Source organism: Leptinotarsa decemlineata, unplaced genomic scaffold (assembly GCF_025532065.1).
Source record: "Leptinotarsa decemlineata unplaced genomic scaffold, Ldec_3_MD MMD2_tig00078422_RagTag_RagTag, whole genome shotgun sequence".
Taxonomy (NCBI): domain Eukaryota; kingdom Metazoa; phylum Arthropoda; class Insecta; order Coleoptera; family Chrysomelidae; genus Leptinotarsa; species Leptinotarsa decemlineata.
This window is the reverse complement of record NW_027412747.1, coordinates 21,714,070-21,736,884: the sequence shown is the minus strand read 5'-3', so window position 1 is coordinate 21,736,884 and position 22,815 is coordinate 21,714,070. Positions and strand designations below refer to the sequence as shown.

The 22,815-nt window shown below is 34.9% G+C and overlaps 1 protein-coding gene across 2 annotated transcripts in view; it reads right to left on the bottom strand.

Annotated features, from left to right (window-relative positions):
* side-VII (sidestep VII transmembrane protein) overlaps positions 1–22,815 on the bottom strand; it is a 338,106-nt gene that overhangs the window by 86,687 nt on the left and 228,604 nt on the right. For both annotated transcript variants that reach the window (XR_012468277.1, XM_074186061.1), the window contains exon 2: positions 5,838–5,970. Coding sequence is in view for 1 of the 2 variants with exons in the window: in XM_074186061.1 (XP_074042162.1) it covers positions 5,838–5,970 (133 nt within the window). In the remaining variant the exon portion in view is untranslated. The remainder of the gene's footprint in view (positions 1–5,837; positions 5,971–22,815) is intronic.

Genomic DNA, 22,815 nt, shown 5'->3' with positions numbered 1-22,815 from the left:
TTCACCATTACTTTGCAGGTTCCGTTCCTCTAATAATAACAAAGTCATTGGTGTTCAATTAATTTAGATCAGCGTTTATAATTCAAGTTCATACAATGAATAAACTTTGCTTTCATAACAGTTTTTAAGAAAGAAACCAGAACAATTCTGTTGTATACAAAAAATTAAGTTCTTCAAGTACAACACGAACTTTTCTTCACACAATCATACACGTAATTGTTAATTCCTTTTGCGGGTTCCTTTAAGCGAAAATGACAAGTTTTCCGATTCCAATTTTCCCGACTTGGCAAAGAGTTGCCTGGAGCATAACACTTCACTTTTTCAACTTCCCGAACTTCACCATAAACTTTGAATATTCACTCGTCGGTTCTGTATGTAGAGTTCAACTAATTATATCCTGAAACGCACAGAGAAGTTGCGTCGTAACCTGAGGTGATTCAAAATTGTACTCCTATATGCCTAACTGTGAACCATCTGAAAATATACAGGGTGGCCCATCCAGCTAGGTTCATAGCTTCATAAGTGAGGATTCAAAAATTGGGTTGTTACTTTTGTTCTCAGGGACTTTTATCTCATCATTATGAGTGATGAGATAAAAGAGTATCACTCAGCTTTTTTTGTGTGAAGGGTATGCGTTATTTTGATTATGAGTTACAGTCCGATACTAGAGTATACATTTTTTTTTTAAATTTGATCGATAAATATTATTACACATCGAAAATAAATCACGAGTTTATTGCCTGGGCAAATTCTGGTCAGACTATGGCCATATGATTTTTAGTTAACCCCTTACCTTCAAAATACACGTGTACACATCTCACAGCTGACGGAGTATTAGTTTGTAACATGTATGGAAAGAAACTTTGTATGTTGAGAAAAAAAATATTGTTGAAGTCATGGCTTGGCTTGATAAACATTACTCAGACTTTGCAGCAGAAAAATCAACCGTTGATTAGTGGTTTGTGAAGTTTAAAAAATGTGAAATGCAAAGTGGTTCGAAATCAAGCCATTATTCGAATGAGTATAATGTTAAGAAATTCATATATGGAATTTTAATCGATCATAGCTTCGCCAAGATTTTTTCAGCCAACTAGCTTGAGATTCATATTTCAATATACACAATTTTATATGAAACATTACTCATCGAATAAACAGATGGATGAAGGTTGTTTCTAATCCTTATCTCCCACTATTATGTCGAGGAGAAATCCATCCCTTCTCATGCCACATTTCTCAAGCACAAGTGAGTCAAATCACACAGCATGAAGAAAGACAGATATATGAAAGATGTAAAGTATCTCTCTCCCGCTCTTTCGTCCAGAAATTGAATTCCTTCACTGGTATTTCACTTGGAAACTCATTTTTGCGTGGTCTTGGTTAATCTTTATGCCGAATATCAAATGATTCCAATGAGCTTTCCACTTGCAAAACTAAACTTTCTTTCTTGTGATTCTTTTCAGTTTTCTGCTATCTCAGAATCGAAGAATTGGGAAGTAAGTTATTCGATGTTCTTATCGTGAAACGAGCAAAAAAAGTTGCAACTTTTGTGGAACATATTCTCGCCACAATTCATCATCAACCTTGATGGAATCAGATCCCTGAAACAACGCAGCCCTGTTTCGACTAGCTAAAGTCCCAGCACCGGTGCTATAGTCTGAAAGAATGCCATAACAGCGAAATTTGGTACTTAACCAATTTATGTTTCTGTGTTATTCATAAATGGAATCGGAGAATTAGATTTTCGAATAAGATAACTCTTTCATTGACTTTTAAAAAAAATTAACAGATTTTTTCCATAATTTGTCTGATTATCAGGTAGGAGCGAGAAAAAAGAAATATAGCCTTAAAATTAAACAACCTAATGTATATGTATATACATGTGTATAGTATACTTCAATGAACATATATTACACACATATAGATGGAGCTAAAAAAGTTCCACTTCAGTCGCTAGGCCTAAAGCACACTCGCCTGTTTTTATTAGCAAATACAAATCTGTGAATCTTTTTGGAGTATTTTCAATGAGCCACCCTGCATTTTCCTGGTAACATACCTCAGTCGCTTACTTGATGATACAAAATCCTCTTATGTTTGTTGTTTGGAAGGAGGAAACTTGATATAAGCATCTTTCGGTTTTCCGTTTAACTAACGAGCACTCTTAATAGAGAAGGTATCTTTATGGAGTAGAATTTCAGCTTCACTGTCTCGAAAATGCTAATATACGAAATATAGTCTTCTATTCATAGAATTGAATGACTTCTACATAGCTTCAAGATTCACAACATGTCTCTCATACTCATCGTGTAATAGCCAGGGCGCCGGCTTATGACTTAGAGATGGGGGATTTCCATTGATCCTCTACAAGTGTTTTGGATTGATACGAAAATATTGTAATCACTGTTTAATATGACCTGTCACGAATCTTATTGTGACAAATCAAATTCTACGTGGGCAAAGCCGCCGGAAACAACTAGTAAATAATAATCGAGATATGGAGCTGCAATAACACACCACATTTAAACGGACAAAACTTTCGAAATTTCGCAACACAAATAATATTATATACCAAAATACCAAACTTTTCAAAACCAGTTGTGGAATATTTAATTTTCCGTAATTTATGTTGAAATGTATAGTCACTACTTCAATGATAGTTGTTCAAATGTATACAGGGTGTCCCTGGACTTCCTCTTTTCCTCTCGGAAATGTATAGATGGGTTCAAAATATCACCAGTACTTCATATAACTTTTTTTCCTAAAATCCTTCGTTACCAAGTAACGGGCCCTCGAAGTTACAAAATGAAAAATGTTTTTCTTTGATAACTTTTCAAGTGAATATTCAAAATCATCCAAACTTTGGTAATTGACTAAACAAATGAATTCCTTCGATGAGCTTTCATGCAGGAGTCAGTTGTTTTGCTACAAAGTCAGGAACGGACTACCCCCGATGGTCCACACCCCAAAACTTTGAAATGACAGATATTTTTCAATATTTTTCAACAAATTAAGGTTACTTGGACAATTTTATGAATAAAAGTACTCGTGTGGAAAGTCGATCGGAGCAACGAGTCTTGATAAAAATGTAGTTTCATTCGACGACATCAAACCCGCTCGTCCACCATTATTTGAAATGAATAATTATCAAAGCAGAAATAATAATGCCTTATTACGTACGATTCGAGTTGAACGATATGCGGTAGATAATTCGTCCTAACGAATATATTTTGTAAGACTATGGCAAAAAATCAAAAGGCGAAAACCGGGTCGAAAATTCAAGTCTAGGCTCTGTTTCACACAGAAAAAAAGTATAATCTTCACATATATAATTTTTCTTTTTCCGTTGATCAGATGATTCACAAGAATACCATAAAGCCCTTTCTTGAATTTTTAGAAATGATAATTAAAAAAAAATCATAATTAAATATAATTAACTTTCCAAAATTCCATATTTACTACTTTTGTTGACTCTAAAATTTGTTTTTGCCAAAAAAACTTTTCTGAAGATACATATCAGAAGCGATTTCTCGCACATTTTTCAAACGAACTCAACAGAACCTTCATAAATGTCAACATATTGAAAATCAATCTATATTTCAATCATTGCTTCTAAAATCAATACGTCACGTTCTAGAAACGTCGAGAAATCAACATCGCACTACTTGCCCGATCCAGTGAATTAAACAAATACTTGCACGAAAACTCATCAAAACTATTCCAAGCTACGATAACACAGACTCCATATTTCGAACAGTTGCTCGACAATTTTCTCTGAATTTTCGTTAACAGAGGAAATATTTACCTCCCTCACGTATATCTTAAGAAAACAATCTAAAGCCGAATTGCTTTTTCACGTGCTTGTGTTCTTGGTGTTTGAAATAAATTCAATACTCAGACACGCTAGTCGTGCTTACCATCGACCCAGGCAAACGTGAGGCTAAAATACTACATGGGCTCAAAAGTCTCAGGCCTGACATATAGATTGCGCTATTTTTTGAATTTACCGCTTTTTCAGTGGGTAACAACCTTCAAAAGAAAGCTGTTGAAATTTCATGATATTCTACTTTCAAATTTGTGTCTACAATCATCTTCGGGTGGTGGATACTAACAATCGAAACGTCGTGACGTAACTTGGTTTGGATTCTTTTAATTTTTTATTTTTCATTTTTGTTAATAATATTTTTTAATTTTCAGCTTCCATTATTATTCAAATTATTTATTTTCTGGTTGTAGCTTGTATGTTATTTCCTTGTAATTTCAGTTTTTGTTTTAATAAAATTGTTATTTTCGGTTAATCTTTTTGTTTTTTTCAGGGATTTCAAATCGATTTATATTATATTAGACAATGAAAGTCCGAACTGATGAAATACACCACGAAACATTGTCAACCACCTGCAAACAAATCCCTATTCTGTAGTTGGGTATAACCTGTAGAACAGTGTATAAATAAATAAATGAATAAAGAGCTTTTTCGTCACTATCAATAGTACTTTTGATACTTCAAGATAACGGTATATTTTGTGTTTTCGACCAAATAACATTATGTTATATTTACTAGAATTCATCTGAATATAATGGTTTGTAATTTTTGTACGAAGTTCTGAATATCTTCATTAATGAAATAGGAAATGTTCCTCCTGACGAAAATCAAGTAGTTTCCATAAAAGAGCTCTCAAACAACGCATTTTAAACTTATCATTTCAACCTCTTTCTTTAAAAAATGATTTAAATACCTAAAAAGGAGAAATGAAATAATGCATTCACCATTTAAAGGGATTCGTTTCTATTTCACCATTTGGCAACATCGGTTATAGCTAATAAAGGACAATGAAGCTGTTACCTGTATGAGACAAAAAAAGATGACATTTTTCAGAGGCGTGCTGTTCTGTTTACTCATGTTCCGAGTTCCGAGACATTCTGTGACATATGACATTTTGTGCACCTAACCTATCTTCCTCTATATAAATAAATAACAAAACAACTGATGTTTATGTGGCTTGTGGAGGTGGTATTAAACTATAATTTATATTTTGCCTCAATTGTTGATTTATAAAGATAATTTTCCTTTTTTAAAGTAGAATATCTAGGTACGTATAAATTATTTCCACTCGATATAGGCGCTGTTGCCAATATGTGAATTGGAAACAAATCCCTTTAAAAATTAAAACCCAACATTTGAAACATCAATTTGAATACTTTTCAAAGTGAATTTGAAAAACTCATGAATCAAACTCAACTTTATTTTGTTCAAACTTGTATTTGCTGTTTCAACCCAAATTGAGGAACATTTCCCATTGCAGGCCTTTGGATGAAAACTGTAATGAATCTGTTTTAGCAGTGAGCAGTGCAATGTTCAAGAGATTTCAGAATTGTTGAGATATATCAAGAAAACAGTTGAAAATTATACCTGAAACTGCATAAAATTATTTGTTCAAGATGAATAGAAAGGTTTATAGACTATAGGGGGAATAATTATGATCCAACACCAGCAAAACGCAGTTTCAACCCGCGTGGTATCATCAGTGATGCTAGACTGAATTAATGAAATGTCCCAAAATGGGCAAGACTTGGAGAGGCATGTTATCTCCTTTTCTTTCAAGGACAATTCACCTATCACCACAAATGGAACAAATGAACAAGGAAAAAGTATATGTATGAGTTTGAAAATGTCCTTACAGGACGAAACATCTCTAACGTTAGTTACAGATAAAAGTGATAAGAAACAGAAAGTTTCAAAACTCATTTTTCTAAGAAAAAATTTTTTGTGAACTATGAGAATATCGAAAATTAAGAACAGCGAGCTTTCTTCAGTAATTTTGACTGTTACTACAGTGACTTACCTGTAGATAGGTGTCCCGAAATCTTCTCTGTACCACAACACTAACAACACTTGATCACCAGGTTCTATAGTCGATATATCACAAGGCAGGTATACTGGATCTCCCGCTACAGCTTCCATGTTCACTATGGTAACTGAAAGAAAAAAAAATTATTTTGCTTCTGTTGGGTCATCAAAAAATGTGAGTAGGAATGAACTGACCAATTCGCCAATGAAATGCTGTCAGTAAAATGAGTAAAATGTGAAAAAACGAACCAGTTGTTTGACACTGACAGAAATATTGTATATAGATTCAACCATGTTATTTGGTTATTCCATCATGTACCTATGTTACTAACTATTCAGAGCTATCTACAAATGAACACTATTCGTTAGACCCTCATATGCGCCTTCTATTGTATCGAAAAGAAACTCAATATACATCAAAAGAAAAATCACTATCCAACTATATGTTTCTGGAGTGAGAGGCTAGATGGACTCTATACAGACTTGTGCTGTACTACAGTTCTGTCAGTTCGTAGTTGACAAATGATTGAAACCAATAGGTTAAGTTTCAAACCTTTCTTCTGAAAATGGAGGAGTTGTATTCATGGTTGAACTCATGTCCCTCTGAGATTGAATGACTGGCATATGTGGAATTTTTGTTTCCATTCTGAAAACTATATTTGTGTTTCTTTATGCGGGCTATGAACGTTCTTCCAGTTTGACTCATATAAAACATCGGACATGACCCACACAATAATTCATACACTACTGATATTTCTGAAACTGAACTTTTATTTTTGTTATTTTTAATGTGCATGCCCAAGTTGTTGTTGGTTTTGAAAGCAGTATTTACACCTTTGCTGTGCAGAAAATCTGAAATATTTGTAGTGGCCTAAGTAGGTTTAAGTTTCTATAACTTTTATCCTCTTCTCTTCGAGTTGGGTAAACTTCTTTCAAAACTTGACTGTATAACTTTTTTGATAATGAAGAATGTATCAGACCGCTATCATAATCATCCTTGACGGCTATTTGCTTTATCATATTCAATTCTTTATTGAAATTCGCTTCTGACAAGGGTACATTTCTCAGTCTGTGGATCATACTGTTGAAATCTGCTATCTTATGCTGATACGGGTGGGTGGACGAATTATGAATGATAATATCTGTATGTGCCGGTTTACGATAAATTGAGAAATCGTGTTTGTTGTCAACTTTTGTTATTGTCAAGTCCAAAAAATGTATAAATGTAAAGGGAACAGGACGAATCTATATGGTTCTCGGTCCTATATCATTCCTGTATATTAACGATTTGATGAATATAAGTATATCTGGAACATTGACTCTTTTCGCTGACGACACCAATATATTGTGGCATAGTAAACGTATATATATATATATATATATATATATATATATATATATATATATATATATATACGTTTTTGCTAGAGAACTGGAAGTTTAGACTGCGAAAACAGCATATCACACTTTGGTAGAGACTCACTTAAGGTACGGTATACCTTTTTGGGGTGTGTGTAGCCAGAATGTCATCTTCAATTCTTTCAGGTTTGGAGACCAGCTCCCCTACCCTTTCGACTGATTGTTGGTCTCAAGAAGGACCAATGGGTTCATGACTGATTGATGACGGCATGAAGTCCTTAGACATCAGTGCCACCCTTCACGGGATACCCCTACCTGGCTGGGGTGGGATGAATGAGAAAGTTATTCATCCGTTAACGGGAGACATGAGGGCCTCATTCGACAGAGTGTCGCGGCCTTCTGTGACTTCCCTAACTGACGGGTTTTCATGAGTTTCCGTTCTTTCAAAAACTCTCTCATTCCTCGACTAGATGGACTGCCGAATGGAAGGCAGCTGCAAATCTCTGCGGATGGCTTCATTCCGCACGAACCAAGGAGCATTCACAATCATCCTAATTAGCTCATTTTGCAACCTTTCCAAAATGGAAATATTGGACGGTGCCGCTTGTCCCCAGACGCCTGAAGCATACATGACGACAGGCTTGAACGTCGTGTTATAGATCATGATTTCGTTCTTCGTGCTCATTTTTGATTTTCTGTTGATCAGAGGGTACAGATTGGCTATCCGACCCTCGATCTTAGACTTAACGTACATGATGTGCGGGTTCCAAGTGAGCCTACGGTCTATTAGAAGGCCGAGGTACTTTACCCGCGCTTGCCAGTCAATCTCCCTTTCAGAGATTCTCACTTTTCTGGCCGGAGAAGATAGTAATCTTTCCATGGTTATCGCCTGAGTCTTTTCCGGGTTTACTCGGATCTTCCAATCGAGGTACCAGCGCTCGAGGTCGTCCAATGCACGTTGCATGTAGACGACGCCGAGCTCTCGATCCATGGAAGATGAGAGAAGAGCCGTGTCATCGGCGTACAGGGATATCTTCACTCGCTCGGACCTAGGCAGGTCGCTGGTGTAGAGTGAGGTGTGTGTAGCCCCAATTTGCTGGAGTATGTATTACAGAAGAGAGCTATACGATACTTTTGCAACGCTGAACCTCGTGACTCATGCAGGCAACTGTTTATAGATAAAAAAAGACGGTAGTAGCTCTTTTTATTCTGGAGACAATGTGTTCAATTAAGAATCTTGTGACACTTGAGGTTACCACCCATCACTATACAACTCGTCAGAGCATGCAAAAAAATTTAAAATTACCTTTCCCTTGAAACTCTCTGGTCAAGGACTCCTTATTTTACAATGGTGTGAAGATGTAGAACCATCTGCCGAGTTACAATAAAGAGATAAATATTGATATCAATCAGTACAGAAAAATTATCAAAGAAATTTTGAGTAGTAGACCCTATAACAGTTTGACTGTAATTTTTATTTTTTATTGAATACATGGATGGTTGAACAGATCACTTTTCAACAATGTCGAAAGATTTCCACCGACGCAAAGTTTGTCTGGAGAAAGTTGCAGATTTCAAATCGAGGCGATGTTTACGGAAAATTTTGAAATGAGGAAATGAAAAGGCACTATTTTCCGATACATTCGCCATCCATACGGGCAGGCTATTTCGTAGTCAATTCTTCCCATTTGATGGACAGAATTTACTGGTACAACAATTCACCGACTGACTAGATTCTTCAAAGGTTTATATTATGCAGAAACATTATCAAGGTGACTTTTCCAATTTACCAAAAAAAAACTCTTAACTCACCGGAACAAAAGTACTCTCGACCGAATAAAAACAGTTGTCATTTCACCAAGTTCCGAAAAATTAAACAAACGTCAGTGTCCCAAAAGGACAAACACTTCAAACTCCATTCCACCACTTACGACCCTCCCGCCTTCATCCTCTACCGCCCTTTCGAAAGCAGCACGACGACATGCCCCAACTCAGCGAGTCACTTCGAAATAACCTACACGGAGCATTTCGTATTCGAATCCGGTAGTGATGAGAGCAAATTAGCTCGAAACTGCGATATTCCGGAGGAATTATTAAATCTGATACGCCCAATGAAACCCCAATCCACTCGAAAAGTGAACACGAATTTCTGCATTCACCGTATACGTTGAGCTCGTCGAGTTCCACCAAACTTATGTCGAAGATACATATACGTAATGGGGTTATGGGCTGAGTTTCGTTAACTTGGGTGAAGGGTTGGAGGTTATGATGTGATAACGAAACTGGAGTGATATACAGGGCTTTTCATGATGAGCGTTAATTAGCCGTTTCTGGCAAACTATTCAACGGATCAACCTGAAAATTTCACAGTATGCATAAGTCAATATGACCTACATGTCTAAAATATTTTAGACGAAGCGGCGTTATCGCTTCTACTATAAAGTAGCGGCTTCTTTGATTTTTCAAATGCAACACCCCGTATATAATATCATATTATGATTTATCATCACTTTTTCAACAAATTCATATACTATTTTCCTATACCTATCTATTACCGTTTAGAAGATATAAATTAATTTCAATATTTTTTTTTACCAAACATGAACTTTTATAAATGCTGATAATCTTGAACTCTCTTGCACTAAAACGATTAAATTTGAAATGGAGTGGAGTGATACTATGAGGATCTTCACTCCGAGTCATACTTTCATTTGCCTCATACAGGGTCTTCAAAAAATGCAGATACTTTGATCTCATGAAAAAATGAGTGGAACTCAATTTTTTCAAATGGAACACCTGTATATTTCAACATTTTTGAGCTCTACATCCAATTTTTGATTAATTTTGTTCAGATAATACTATTTCTATTTTGAACCATTTTCGAGATAAACTGTTTCAAACGGAAATTGACATGGTTTCTTTTTCATCACTCATTTTTGTTAAACAGATTTCGTTTGATGTTTCTCAATTAGTCACAGATAATACAATGAGAAGATAATTATTAAAATACTCCTCAACCATCGATTGAAACTTCTCTTCAATAGTTTTATTAACGCTGAAACACGAAATGAAAATAATAAACCCATAAATTAATGAGTTAATTTAATCGTCAGTGTATTTCAGAATACGTTCAAACACATCTCCACCTCTACTTAAACAAACATGTAATCTCTTCAAAAGATTGTCATGTGTAGTGCTTCTGATCAAGTCTGGAGTCAAACTATTGAAAGCAGTTGTAACTCTCGATTTCATATCTTACATTGTTGTTATTGGAGTAGAGTAAACCATATTTTTAATGAAACCTTACACGAAATAATCTAATGGATTGCCATCTGGTGTTCTAGGGGGCCAACGAAAAGGTCCATTATTACCACTCCATCTGTCTTCGAAGATTTCGGTTAAAGCTTCGCTGACTGAATGAGAATTATGGGGTGGAGCACCATCCATTTGGTACCATACACGTTATCTTCCTGGTTTATTATTTAAAATCATTTGAATTCCATTCCTCAGTAAATCTTCATATTTTGATGCATTCAAATTATCATCATAAAACTCGATATAAAAAATTGACTCATTCTTCATGGCACAACATACATTGAATTGCCATCTTTCTTGAAAACCCCTTTGGCGGACAACATGGGGATTTTTTGGCGCCCAATAATGACTGTTGTGTCTATTGAAAACTCCATTTTTTGTGAACGTGGCCTCATCTGTCCGTATGATATTGTCAAGGAAATGTTCATCCTCTTGAGTCTTGACAAGTAACCATTCAAAGAATTCCACTCTACGAGGTAAATCAGTCTCTTTCAAATGTTGGACACAGTAGAACTTATAGGGATGCCATTTATGCATAAAAAAAGTTCATCTAAAATTGGATGTAGAGCTCAAGAATGTTGAAATATACAGGGTGTTCCATTTGAAAAAATTGAGTTTCACTCATTTTTTCATGAGATCAAAGAATCTGCATTTTTTGAAGACCCTGAATGAGGCAAATGAAAATATGACTCGGAGTGAAGATCCTCATAGTATCACTCCACTCCATTTCAAATTTGATCGTTTCAGTGTAAGATAATTCAAGATTATCAGCATTTATAAAAGTTCATGTTTGGTAAAAAAAATATCGAAATTAATTTATATCTTCTAAACGGTGATAGATAGGTATAGGGAAATAGTATATGAATTTGTTGACAAAGTTATAATAAATCATAATATGATATTATATACGGGGTGTTCCATTTGGAATATCAAAGAAGCCGCCACTTTATAGTAGAAGCGACAACGCCGCTTCGTCTGTAATATTTTAGACGTGTAGGTCATATTGATTTATGCATACTGTGAAATTTTCAGGTTGATCCGTTGAATAGTTTGTCAGAAACGGCTAATTAACGCTCATCATGAAAAGCCCTGTATATATAGGGTCTTTCAACAGGGACTGCCAAACTTCGACAATTGATAACGGCCATTTTGTTGAAGTTATATATGTTAAATTAGTTTTCATTTATTCAGTATGTTTTGCCAAATCACCATGGACGGATATAGCATTCAACTACACGTCCAAATAATGAAATTGTTCAATCAAAATGGGTGTTCTGTTCGGGCAACGTACCGCGCGCCTCACGGATTTAACTGTTGCTATAATCGTCCTACCGAGAGAACTATTCGCAATGCGGTGGATAAATTTGAGTCCACTGGTGCAGAAAACGATCGACGTAACACGACGTACGTTGACGTAATACAAGATCTACCGAAAACGTCGCCGCTGTCTGTGAGAGTGTGCAGAAGAATCCAAGGCAGTCGATTTCACGTCGCTCACAAAAACTCGGCCTTTCGCAGACTACAACTTGGCGAATTTTGCATTGTGACTTGAGCCTGCACCCGTACAAAATTCAACTGACCCAAGAACTGAAGGTAACGACCATGGACAACGTCGTATGTTCACTGAATGGGCTCCGGAGCAGTTGTCAACTGACCCTACTTTCAAATGAAATTGATAAAAACACTTTTGTCAATTTGAACTGTCGATTATCAATATCGGATATGGGTAACCAACTATCAAGTTTGACAAATGACACTTTGGATCTCTAGATTTGTCATATTCGACTGTTGATTACCTATAAAAAACAACCAATTACCTATAATCGTCAATTCGATTTGTTACTTAATCAAATTCTATAGTTCAAAATGAGCGATTTTATCGAATAGATAGATAATCGATAATTTCAACTATCAAATTTGGCTGATCAATAGTTTGATCTGTTGGTTATGGATAACTGGAATTTTGAGGTATAACTCACAGGTGTCACTTATAAGTGATGAATATGATAGTCTGAACTATCAATCTCTACTTTTCTGCTCAATTTTAACTGTAAAATATAGCTAATAGACAATTTGAACTGACGATTATCAATATTGAATATGGATAACCAACAGTTCAAACTATCCACTCTGACAAAATACACTTCTGATTGTCTATTAGCCGTATTCGACTGTTGATTACCTATAACAAACTACTAACTACCTATAATCTTCATTTTTATTTGTCGATTAGCCATATTCTACAGTTCAAACTGAGCGATTTTATCGAATACATAGGTAATCACAACACAACAAAGTTTTTGTTTCGGGGTTGAAATTAGATGATTTTAATGTATTTCCACGTGTTAAAACCGACAGTAACCATAAAAATTATATATTAGCTCTTGTTTTCAAGATATAGTATCATTATATTATATATATGTATATTGAGTTTTCAACAAATGAAATATTTCATCACCAACAGTTGGTACACATGTTTGTTTACATAACACTGTTCTTAAGTAGTAAACATAACCTATGTGAGTTTGTCAATTGTACGCACGTGGTTGCTATTGAAATTATCGTGTGAAGTTGATTTTTAAATTAATTTAAGTGCTGATCTGAAATGCCTCGAAAGTGTGTGAATTCTGTCGATAGCTTTTGCTATATATGTGGTGAAATAACATTTAAGGCTCAGAAACGTAAAATGACACCTATCGTTAAGACAGCCTATGAACATTATTTTGGTGTGAAAGTTGGGGACCAAGATAAATCATGGGCTTCTCATATATGTTGTAATTCTTGTTCCGTCATATTGCGAGAGTGGCTGAAAAATAAAAACCGGGCAATGGCTTTTGCAGTACTTATGGTTTGGCGTGAGCCTACCAATCATACAGACGACTGTTATTTCTGCTTAACTCCTCCCATTAAGCAAGGTTTATCTATGGAGAAAAGAGGAACGGTTAAATACCCTAATCTCCCATCTGCTCTTCGGCCTGTACCACACTCAGACAATTTGCCAGTCCCTTCTCCACCCCAAAACTATGAAATTTTAGAGGAAGGTGATGAAGACTGTTTAGAAGGAGCAACCCATCCTTCTACATCCTATGACCCTGATTTTGAGGTAAGCGATAGGTCTAGTGATCCGCACAGAATTAGTCAAGCAGAGTTGAGTGACCTTATAAGAGATCTTCGCTTGTCTAAGGAAAAGGCTGAGCTGTTAGGGTCAAGACTACAACAGTGGAATCTTCTAAAACATGATGTGAAAATATCTCAGTACAGACAGCGTCAAAAAGATTTGCTTCCTTTTTTTGAGAAAAAAGAAAACCTCGTAGTTTGTTCTGATGTTAATGGTTTGATGGACTGCTTGAATTTGGATCACACTCCATCTGAATGGAGACTGTTTATAGACTCTTCAAAACTAAGCTTAAAAGCTGTACTTCTGCATAATGGAAATCAGCTACCCTCTATTCCTATAGGTCATGCAGTTCACATGAAGGAAACGTATATAAATATGAAAACACTTTTTCAATCAATCAAATATGAACAACACAAGTGGCACATCTGTGGTGATCTGAAAGTCATTGCTATACTCCTAGGAATGCAATTAGGGTTCACCAAGTACTGTTGTTTTTTGTGTCTGTGGGACAGTCGGGACACTATAAAAAAATGAACTGGCCTACACGAGACCTAAACCCTAATGAGAAAAATGTAGTTTACGAGCCTCTTGTAGATCCTAAGGATGTTCTCCTTCCCCCATTACATATTAAGTTGGGACTAATGAAAAACTTTGTGAAGGCCATGGACCAGGAAGGACAAGTTTTTAAGTACTTGAGAGCAAAGTTTCCCAGGTTGAGTGATGCTAAAGTCAAGGAAGGCATCTTTATTGGGCCTCAAATCCGTGAAATCGTAAATGATCCTGCTTTTGACATGATTTTAACAGGAAATGAAAAAAGAGCCTGGGAAGCCTTTAAGGGGGTTGTACATGGGTTTTTAGGTAACAAAAGAGATGATAACTTCACAGCATTGGTTAAAGAGCTTCTTCAAGCTTACCACCAACTTGGATGCAACATGTCCTTAAAAATTCATTTTCTTCACTCTCATCTTAATTTCTTCCCACAAAACTGTGGAGCTGTGAGTGACGAACATGGAGAAAGATTCCATCAAGACATTGCCTTGATGGAACAGAGATATCAGGGCCGTTGGAATGAAGCAATGCTTGCAGACTACTGCTGGTCTGTGTGTAGGGATGCTCCAGAAGTGTTTTATAAAAGACAAGCTAAACGACAGCGATCTTACAATGAATCGGATGGACTTAATTGAAATTTGGTGGTACAAACTTCTTTTATTTGTCAAAACACTAAAAATAATGTTTTTTTTATTTATTTTGTACTTAAAATATTCTAAAAGAAACATAACAATATTGTTTTATGTACTTCCACTTTTCACGTATAGTATAACTACTCTTTAAGATTAAGTACTGTGTATCTCAAAAACCAGAGCTAATAAAAATTTTTCATTGTTATTTTCGTTTTTATCGCCCCAAAATTAGTAGAAATTGACTAATTTAGTGTAGGAAACATTCAAAAAATATTTTTTTGTTGTGTTGTAATCGATAATTTCAACTATCAAATTCGGCTGAGCATTAGTTTCTACTGTCGATTATAAATATTCGGCAGTTTCGAATGTCGGTTATAGGTAATGAATATGATTGGTCTGAACTATCAATCTCTATTTTCTTGCTCAGTTCAAACTGTCAAATATGGCTAATCGATAGTTTGAAGTGTCGATTATCGATATCGAATATAGATAACCAACTGTTAAAACTATAAAATTTAACAAATAACACTTTCGACTATCGATTACCTATACTCGACTGCCAAATATCATCTACAAACAGCCGATTACCTATTATCGACTCTTTCAACTGTCGATTAGCCATATTCTACAGATCAAAGTGTAGATTGAAATAAGATAGATTAGTGATCGATAGTTTGAACTGACAATTATGAACATGGATAAAAGACGGTTTGAACTGCCAATTATGACAAAAATTCTCTATGGTCCTTCAGCTCCTTCGTATGTTCCTGCACCTTCCATCAGCCCATTTGGAACATCCCGAAACATCGTGAATTTAATAAGTATAAATTCACTGCCGACGCGAGTTCGGAGCACATTACTTTATAAATGAGTTCTCGTCCGGGAAAAGGGAAGAGGGCGAATAGCAGGAAATTGGGAAGCGATATATGACACCACGCGCTTGCTGGCTAATTTAATTTTCTCTAGTAGGAGGTGGCGTGATGGATTCGATGGAATTGCTTAGTATTCGAGACTCGTCCTGGAACCATTCGATATTTATAGTGTTTTTATCAAATACCGACACGCACAAGAAAGGTAAACCGAGCCTGGTTAACGAAAGCACACTTGAGAAACTCTCGATATCATCAGATATTTCCGGAAACCAGGCCCACGGATCATCGAGAAATCAGTTTGCTATCCTGAAACTTTCATAGCAATTTTGTACGAGTGATTGAAAAACACAATTGGTTTCTTCTTGATGCCTCATTATCTGATGATGCTTCAAAATATTGTTTGAAAGAAAAATTACAATCACTTCGTGTCATGTCAGGACGTTCATCTATTTTTCCAACACATGTCGAATTTCATTTATTGAAGAATTCATTAGTCATTCCAAAATTATCGTGCATGCATGGCATGACGAATAGAGATTACAAAATATCGATAATGAATTAAGAAGGATGTTGGAACTCATCACTAATAACCGCATCGAAGACGAAACATGGTTACAGGCATCACTTCCAGTTTCTAGAGGAGGATTAGGGATTTGTTCAGCCACTTCACTTGCTTTGCCGTCATTTTTGTCCCCATTCAGCAGTGTTTCCAATCTGATAGAAATCATCTTACAATACCCAAAGCCTATATCTGACTGTGTTTTTGATCGTGGCAAATCTCTTTGGAAATCTAGAACTGGCCAAACAATGAAAATTGAAGACATGAAAAACCAGAGGGCATAGGATAAACCATTAGTAGATCAAGCGACTAGTATTTTACTGAAGACAGCTTCTGACAATTTGAAAAATAAGGCTCGTCTCTTGCAGACTTGCTATTGGATTCAGACTTGGTGTGTTCAACACTTTTGTAAATGTGGTGTATTTGTGGGTGAATCAGTTACTCATAGGTTGAGCTGCTGTTTCAGCTTTCATCAATGAAATGGGAATAAAGGTAAACAATGATACTCACCAATCAAGAGCCACATCTTTTCTGATTCAAATAATTAGTATAGCTATCTAACGAGAAAACGCGGCTTGGTTTTTGGTACTCTTCCTGATTCTAAAAAACTTGATGAAATTTACATGTTTCTTGAAAACCAACTTCATAAAGAAAATAAAAGTAATATCAAACCACTTTATGGAATTGAAACAAAAGCAAATGAAAAAAATACTTCTTCTCAACAAAATTCTGAAATGGGTTTCAAAGATATTTCGAGTTGTTCAGTAATACATTCTTCAGTCAAAACCCTTGGGTTGAATGAGTTGAAAAATGTTGGTAACACTTGTTTCGAGAACAGCGTAATCCAATGTTTATCAAATACGAGATGGTTATTGGAATATTTGAAAAAGGATGAATTCATGAAAGATATCAAACTAGTATTTTTAGTATGGGGGATGCTTTCATCAATTCGTTTGCAGAAGTCATCAAGGAGTTGTGGTCACAAGATTCATTTGATATAGTAGTAAATACAGCCTCTTTAAAAAATCAGATTCAAAGTTTTGCTCCTCGATTCATAGGTAATTCCCATCAATATAATTGATGACGTTGATATAATTAATGACGTTAATATAATCAATGACGTCAACATAATTAATGAGAAACATAAACCAATCTTAACGGAGATTGACGGAAAATTGAGCGACAGCGGAAATGCACAAGAGTCATGGTTCACATATTTGAGGATGCATTACTCTAAGATTGTAAATAAGAAGAAGAAGGAGGCAGTCCTAGATTGAAGACATTAGTGGAACCACCTATTGGTGTGACACCCGAGTGAACTTGCCAAGTTTTTATGTCGATGTTTGAGAGGAAATTTGATTTTTGTATTCAGTGAAAATAAATGATTATCAAATAAACATTCATCATTTTCTGGAACACATTCATAATATTTTATTTCTTGGTCCTGTCGTAATCTTTTTTTTAATGCATGTTACTTGAATGTCCCACATACCACAATTTTTTCCACTATAAAAATCTAAAAATTATCGGAATCATTTACCTCATTTCTCATGTTGTGGAACGGCATTGGGACAGACAGCAGAAGATCGTGCAAGACATCACGTTTGCAATAAGAAAAAAAACAATTACGAATAAACTTGGCAATTGTTTCATTTTCACGCCAGTGTCACCTGGGACACATATTTCCCCTCACAAGCGTCCCAGAATTTATGGTAATTCATGTAGATTCCCATCAAAGCAGGCTGTCAGCTGCTCAATGACGTCATATTTCTGGTTTTCTCTTCTAAAACACTCATTCTTACTCCCTCTTTGCGAGTATATGAGGGAAAACGCACCTCGCTTCTCTGTAATGCTATGTTAATAAAATGTGCCCCAGCTTTCAGACTAATGACGTGAAATGGCGATATTCAGTGTCGTAGACAGGAGATAGGATAAGAAGAATGTGATTCCATATAGGTCTTAATCCAAGAAGATTTGGAGAGGGAATGACAAAAAAAATTATCGATGCAATAATAATAAATGAATAGTAATTGCAATGACAGCAGTGGAAGAAATTCATAACAAGGCACATTCCCAAACACCAGAACTGCATTACTCTTCTCGACATGTGTTCAACCAACCATATCGGAGTCTTCAGAAAATGAAGAAAACATCCATTCTGTTATCTGTTATCAATGTAATCCATGATCAATAATTGTATATTGTGAAAATCACCATTGGTGTAGTATGTATCCATGAAATATATTTTTAAGATTGTTTGCGTCAATTTTTTATGTTGTTCTGGCACAAAATCTACTGCTTAACATTCTGTTATCTGTAATGAATGGGACATTAGTGTCCCATGTAATGTACATGTAATGTATAGTGTCCCATGTAATCAATAACTGTTAATTGTTGAAATTACCGTGTGTGTGGTATGTATCCTTGAGATATATTTTAACTGTTTTTTGCGTCAATCTCACGTGTTTTCTGTCACAAAACCTACTGCCAATCATTCTGTATTCTGTAATGAATGTAATTTGTAATCAATGACCGTGAATTGTGGAAATCACCATGTATGTGGAATGTATCCATGAAATATAATTTCACTGTTTTTTGCATCAATATTTTGCGTTTTCTGACACGAAATCTATTGTAATCTATAATCAATTTAATTTTTTGAATTATCATGTTTGTAGTATGTATCCATGAAATATATTTTTATTGTTTTTTGCGTCCATATTTTGCGTCTCTTGTAATCTTCAATCAATGCAATATCTAATTGATGACTATAAATTGTGGAAATCACCATGTGTGTAGTATTTATACATGTTATTTGCAACAATTTTACGTGTTTTTTGACACAAAATCTACGACTAATCAATCTATAACTTGTGATGAATGTAATCACAATGTGTGTAGTATTTATGCGTCAATATTCTGTGTTTTCTGACACAAAATCTTTTTTAATTTATATCTATAAACGATGACTTTGAATTGTGGAAATTACCGTTTTTGTAGTATTTATCAACGAAATATGTTTGTATTGTGTTTTGCGTCAATCTTTCGTATTTCTTGATTCAGAATCAATTGTAATCTTCAATCAATGTAATATCCAAGCAATGCCTGTAAATTGTGGAAATTACCATGTGTATAATATCTACCCAAGAAACATATTGTCACTGTTATTTGCATCAATTTCACGTGTTTTCTGACACACAAAATTTACTACTAATCATTCTTCAATCTGTGATGAATATTATCTGTAATTGATGACTATAAATTGTGAAAATTACCATGTGTGTGTTATGTATCCATGAATCATAATTTGACTGTTTTTGCGTCAATTTCCTGTGTTTTCTGACACAAAATCCACTGTTATCTGTAATCAATGTAATCTGTGATTAATGACCGTAAATTGTGGAAATTTTCATATAATTTCACTGTTTTTTGCGTCAATATTCTATGTTTTCTGATACAAAATCTACTGTAATCTATAATCGATGTAAAATGTAATCAATGCCTTTGAATTGTGTGAATTACAATGTTTGTAGTATGTATCCATAAAATATATTTTTATTATTTATTGCGTCAATATTTTGTGTTTTCTGATACAAAATCCACTGTAAACTGTAATCAATGCCATTTGTAATCAATGACATTGAATTGTGGAAATTACCATATGTGTAGTATGTAATTAGAAATATCATTCTACTATTCTGATAGAAAATCTACTGTAAACTGTAATCAATGTCATCTGTAATCGATGACATTGAATTGTGGAAATTACCACTTGTGTAGTATGTATTTATGAAATATGATTCTACTGTTTTTTCGTCAATCTTTTGTATTTTCGGATACAAAATATACTGTTATCTGAATTCAATATAATATATAATTAATGATTGTTAATTTTGGAAATTACCACGTGTGTAGTATGTATCCGGAAAATATATTATTACTGTTTTTGCGTCAATCTTCTGTGTTTTCTGACATAAAACCTACTGATCTTCATAAAAACGATCTGGTCGTGTTTGTACGACTTTGTACGACTTTCAAATAACTCAGCTGGGAAATTATACAACATCCATCAACATCAACACTCGATGTTGTGTGAGTGGTCCCAAGCTGAGATCATACACAGAGAGGAACATTGGTTCAGGAGAAAATTCAAGAAAGCCGCATACATGTTGTCCAACAACGTATTCAGCCAAGCTAGCGTAGAGATACGCAACATATGGACACCCATCATCAAGCGAAAAATGGCCAACTCCCGTCAAACGGTCATCTACCACTAAACCAGTGAAGCGGAAAATGAAAAGCGGGGATAAGTGAAAGTACTCGAACGACCCACAAATAGTCATCTCTCGGAGGAATCAGTCCAGTCATCACCCGAAGACGATTGTAGATACCAACAATCGAAACGTCGTGAACTAACGTGGCTTGGAATCTCTTAATTTTAATTTTTCATTTTCTTTTTTCATTTCTTTGTTTTTATTTAATTTTTGTTCAATTGTTCTATTTTCACTTGTATTTTATTTCACTGTTATTTCATTTCAGGTTTTTGCTCACTATAATTTTTATTTTCAGCTATTCATTTTCAATTCTTCTCTTTTAGGTGTCTCAGGGATTTCAAATCATTTTATATATCAGACAATATAAGTCCGAACTAGTGAAATTCATCATGAAACATTATCAATCACCTTCAAACAAGTATTTGAGTTATTCACAAATAACGAATTTAACGAAATGATTGAACAGATTGAACACACCTGCATGAACATGAAGAAGATATCACCCAATATCCAGAATTTTGGCAGAGAATATCTTTTAAAATTTGGGTAATCCCGTCTATTACAAGGGGTTGGTTACTCTCGAACATGAAACAAATGAACAAACTCTGTTTCGAGATTGTTAGAAGAAGGGAAGTTAAATGAACCCGCGGGAATGGGAACATTAGAGGCAATCAACCTGCGTGACAGGGTTAATAAAAGAAACATTAGTGGAGCTGTGGTTGAACAAGAAAAGGAAAACGAAACGGTAATTCGTGCATGCGAGAATTAAAAAAGAGTTAACAAAAAGTAGGATGTACAATCGCGTTTTAATTTTGATTCAATATGGGAAGATCACTTAGACGAATGGAAGCAACGTCATAACGGTGAATGGTTGTAACAACTGAATTTCTGCGAGTTGATTAGTGTATTACTGGACCAAATTATCCAAAGGAACAATTCGTTCTGGCCACTCCTCTCCTACATACACAGTAGGTAACAAAAACGAAAATACGTCGTTCTTTTTGCATTGTTGGAAAATAAATACGTTGCATTACGCCCTTTTGTTATTAATCATCAACGTTTTTCTCTGAAATACACAAATTATAATTGCAGTGCCAACCCAATTGGTATAAACACGTTTGGGAAAATGCCATCTATCATTGCTAGTTTCTGAACCTCCTGGAACCAAGGAAATATACAGGTCACTGTTTTAGAAGGTCTTCTACTTCTTTGCTAGCAGAATCAGAAGCAAATATAACGGATGTTGAGGAGCACGGAGGATGGAAGTCTACAACAGTAGCTGAGGGTTACATCAATCAATATATTTCTCATAAAAATACTAGTGCTGGAAGAATAATCCCAACAGCTGGCTCCAGCGTTACAGCATCGTCATCTTCACTTCGAAAATTAAATGTTAATGCCCATGAAATTGTCGATTCAGATAGTTCAGATATATTACAAGGCTCTTCAACATCGCAAGGTTTTGATATTAGTAGTTGTTCTAATTGTACTTCTCATATTAATGTTCATAAATAATAATAATAATGTAATTAATGTATATAATACATTTGTAACAGAACGTAATTGTATGTATATCTATTGTTCATAATAAAACTTCCTTGAAAATTGAATAATTATGTTTGTTTATTGCTATTTGGTCGACAAAAATCGTGTTGAAAATACTTCCAACCCTAGTGTTGAAGATATTTTTAACATGCCACTTTGTAATCATATTGACAACCATTCAAAAGGTCACTTTTGATAACAGCTGCACAAAAATGATTTTCAAACTTGAAATAACCCAATATAATTGAAAAACCTTTCAAATAAAGTGTCACTCTATTATCACATTCATTCAATTGAAATTTTTGACACGAGGACTGTGGGTGATAAGGAGTTGAATTTCTGAATTTGACATGAATTTTCAGTCTCGAATTCAACTGATATGTACTATATACTATTACTAGCCGAACCCCGGCAGACGTTGTTTTGCCTTTACGCACCTCTCTATATATAAAAATGGATGTCTGTATGTGTATATAATCAAGAATGTAACATGTGCTGGGGAAAAATTAAAGATGAGTCATACAGAATTGATGAAAAAATATATACAGTTTAATAGCAATATTTGAATGAACATCAATGAAAAATATTTTTGCTATATGATGAAAGGAACTTGTGGTAATAAAACTAATCTATGTATAGATGTATGTATGTATATATGTATATATGTATAGATGTATAGACGTATAGAGTTTTTGGCATTCCAACTCTGGAGCAAGCGACGTAGACTTGACCATGAGAAAAACATGGATT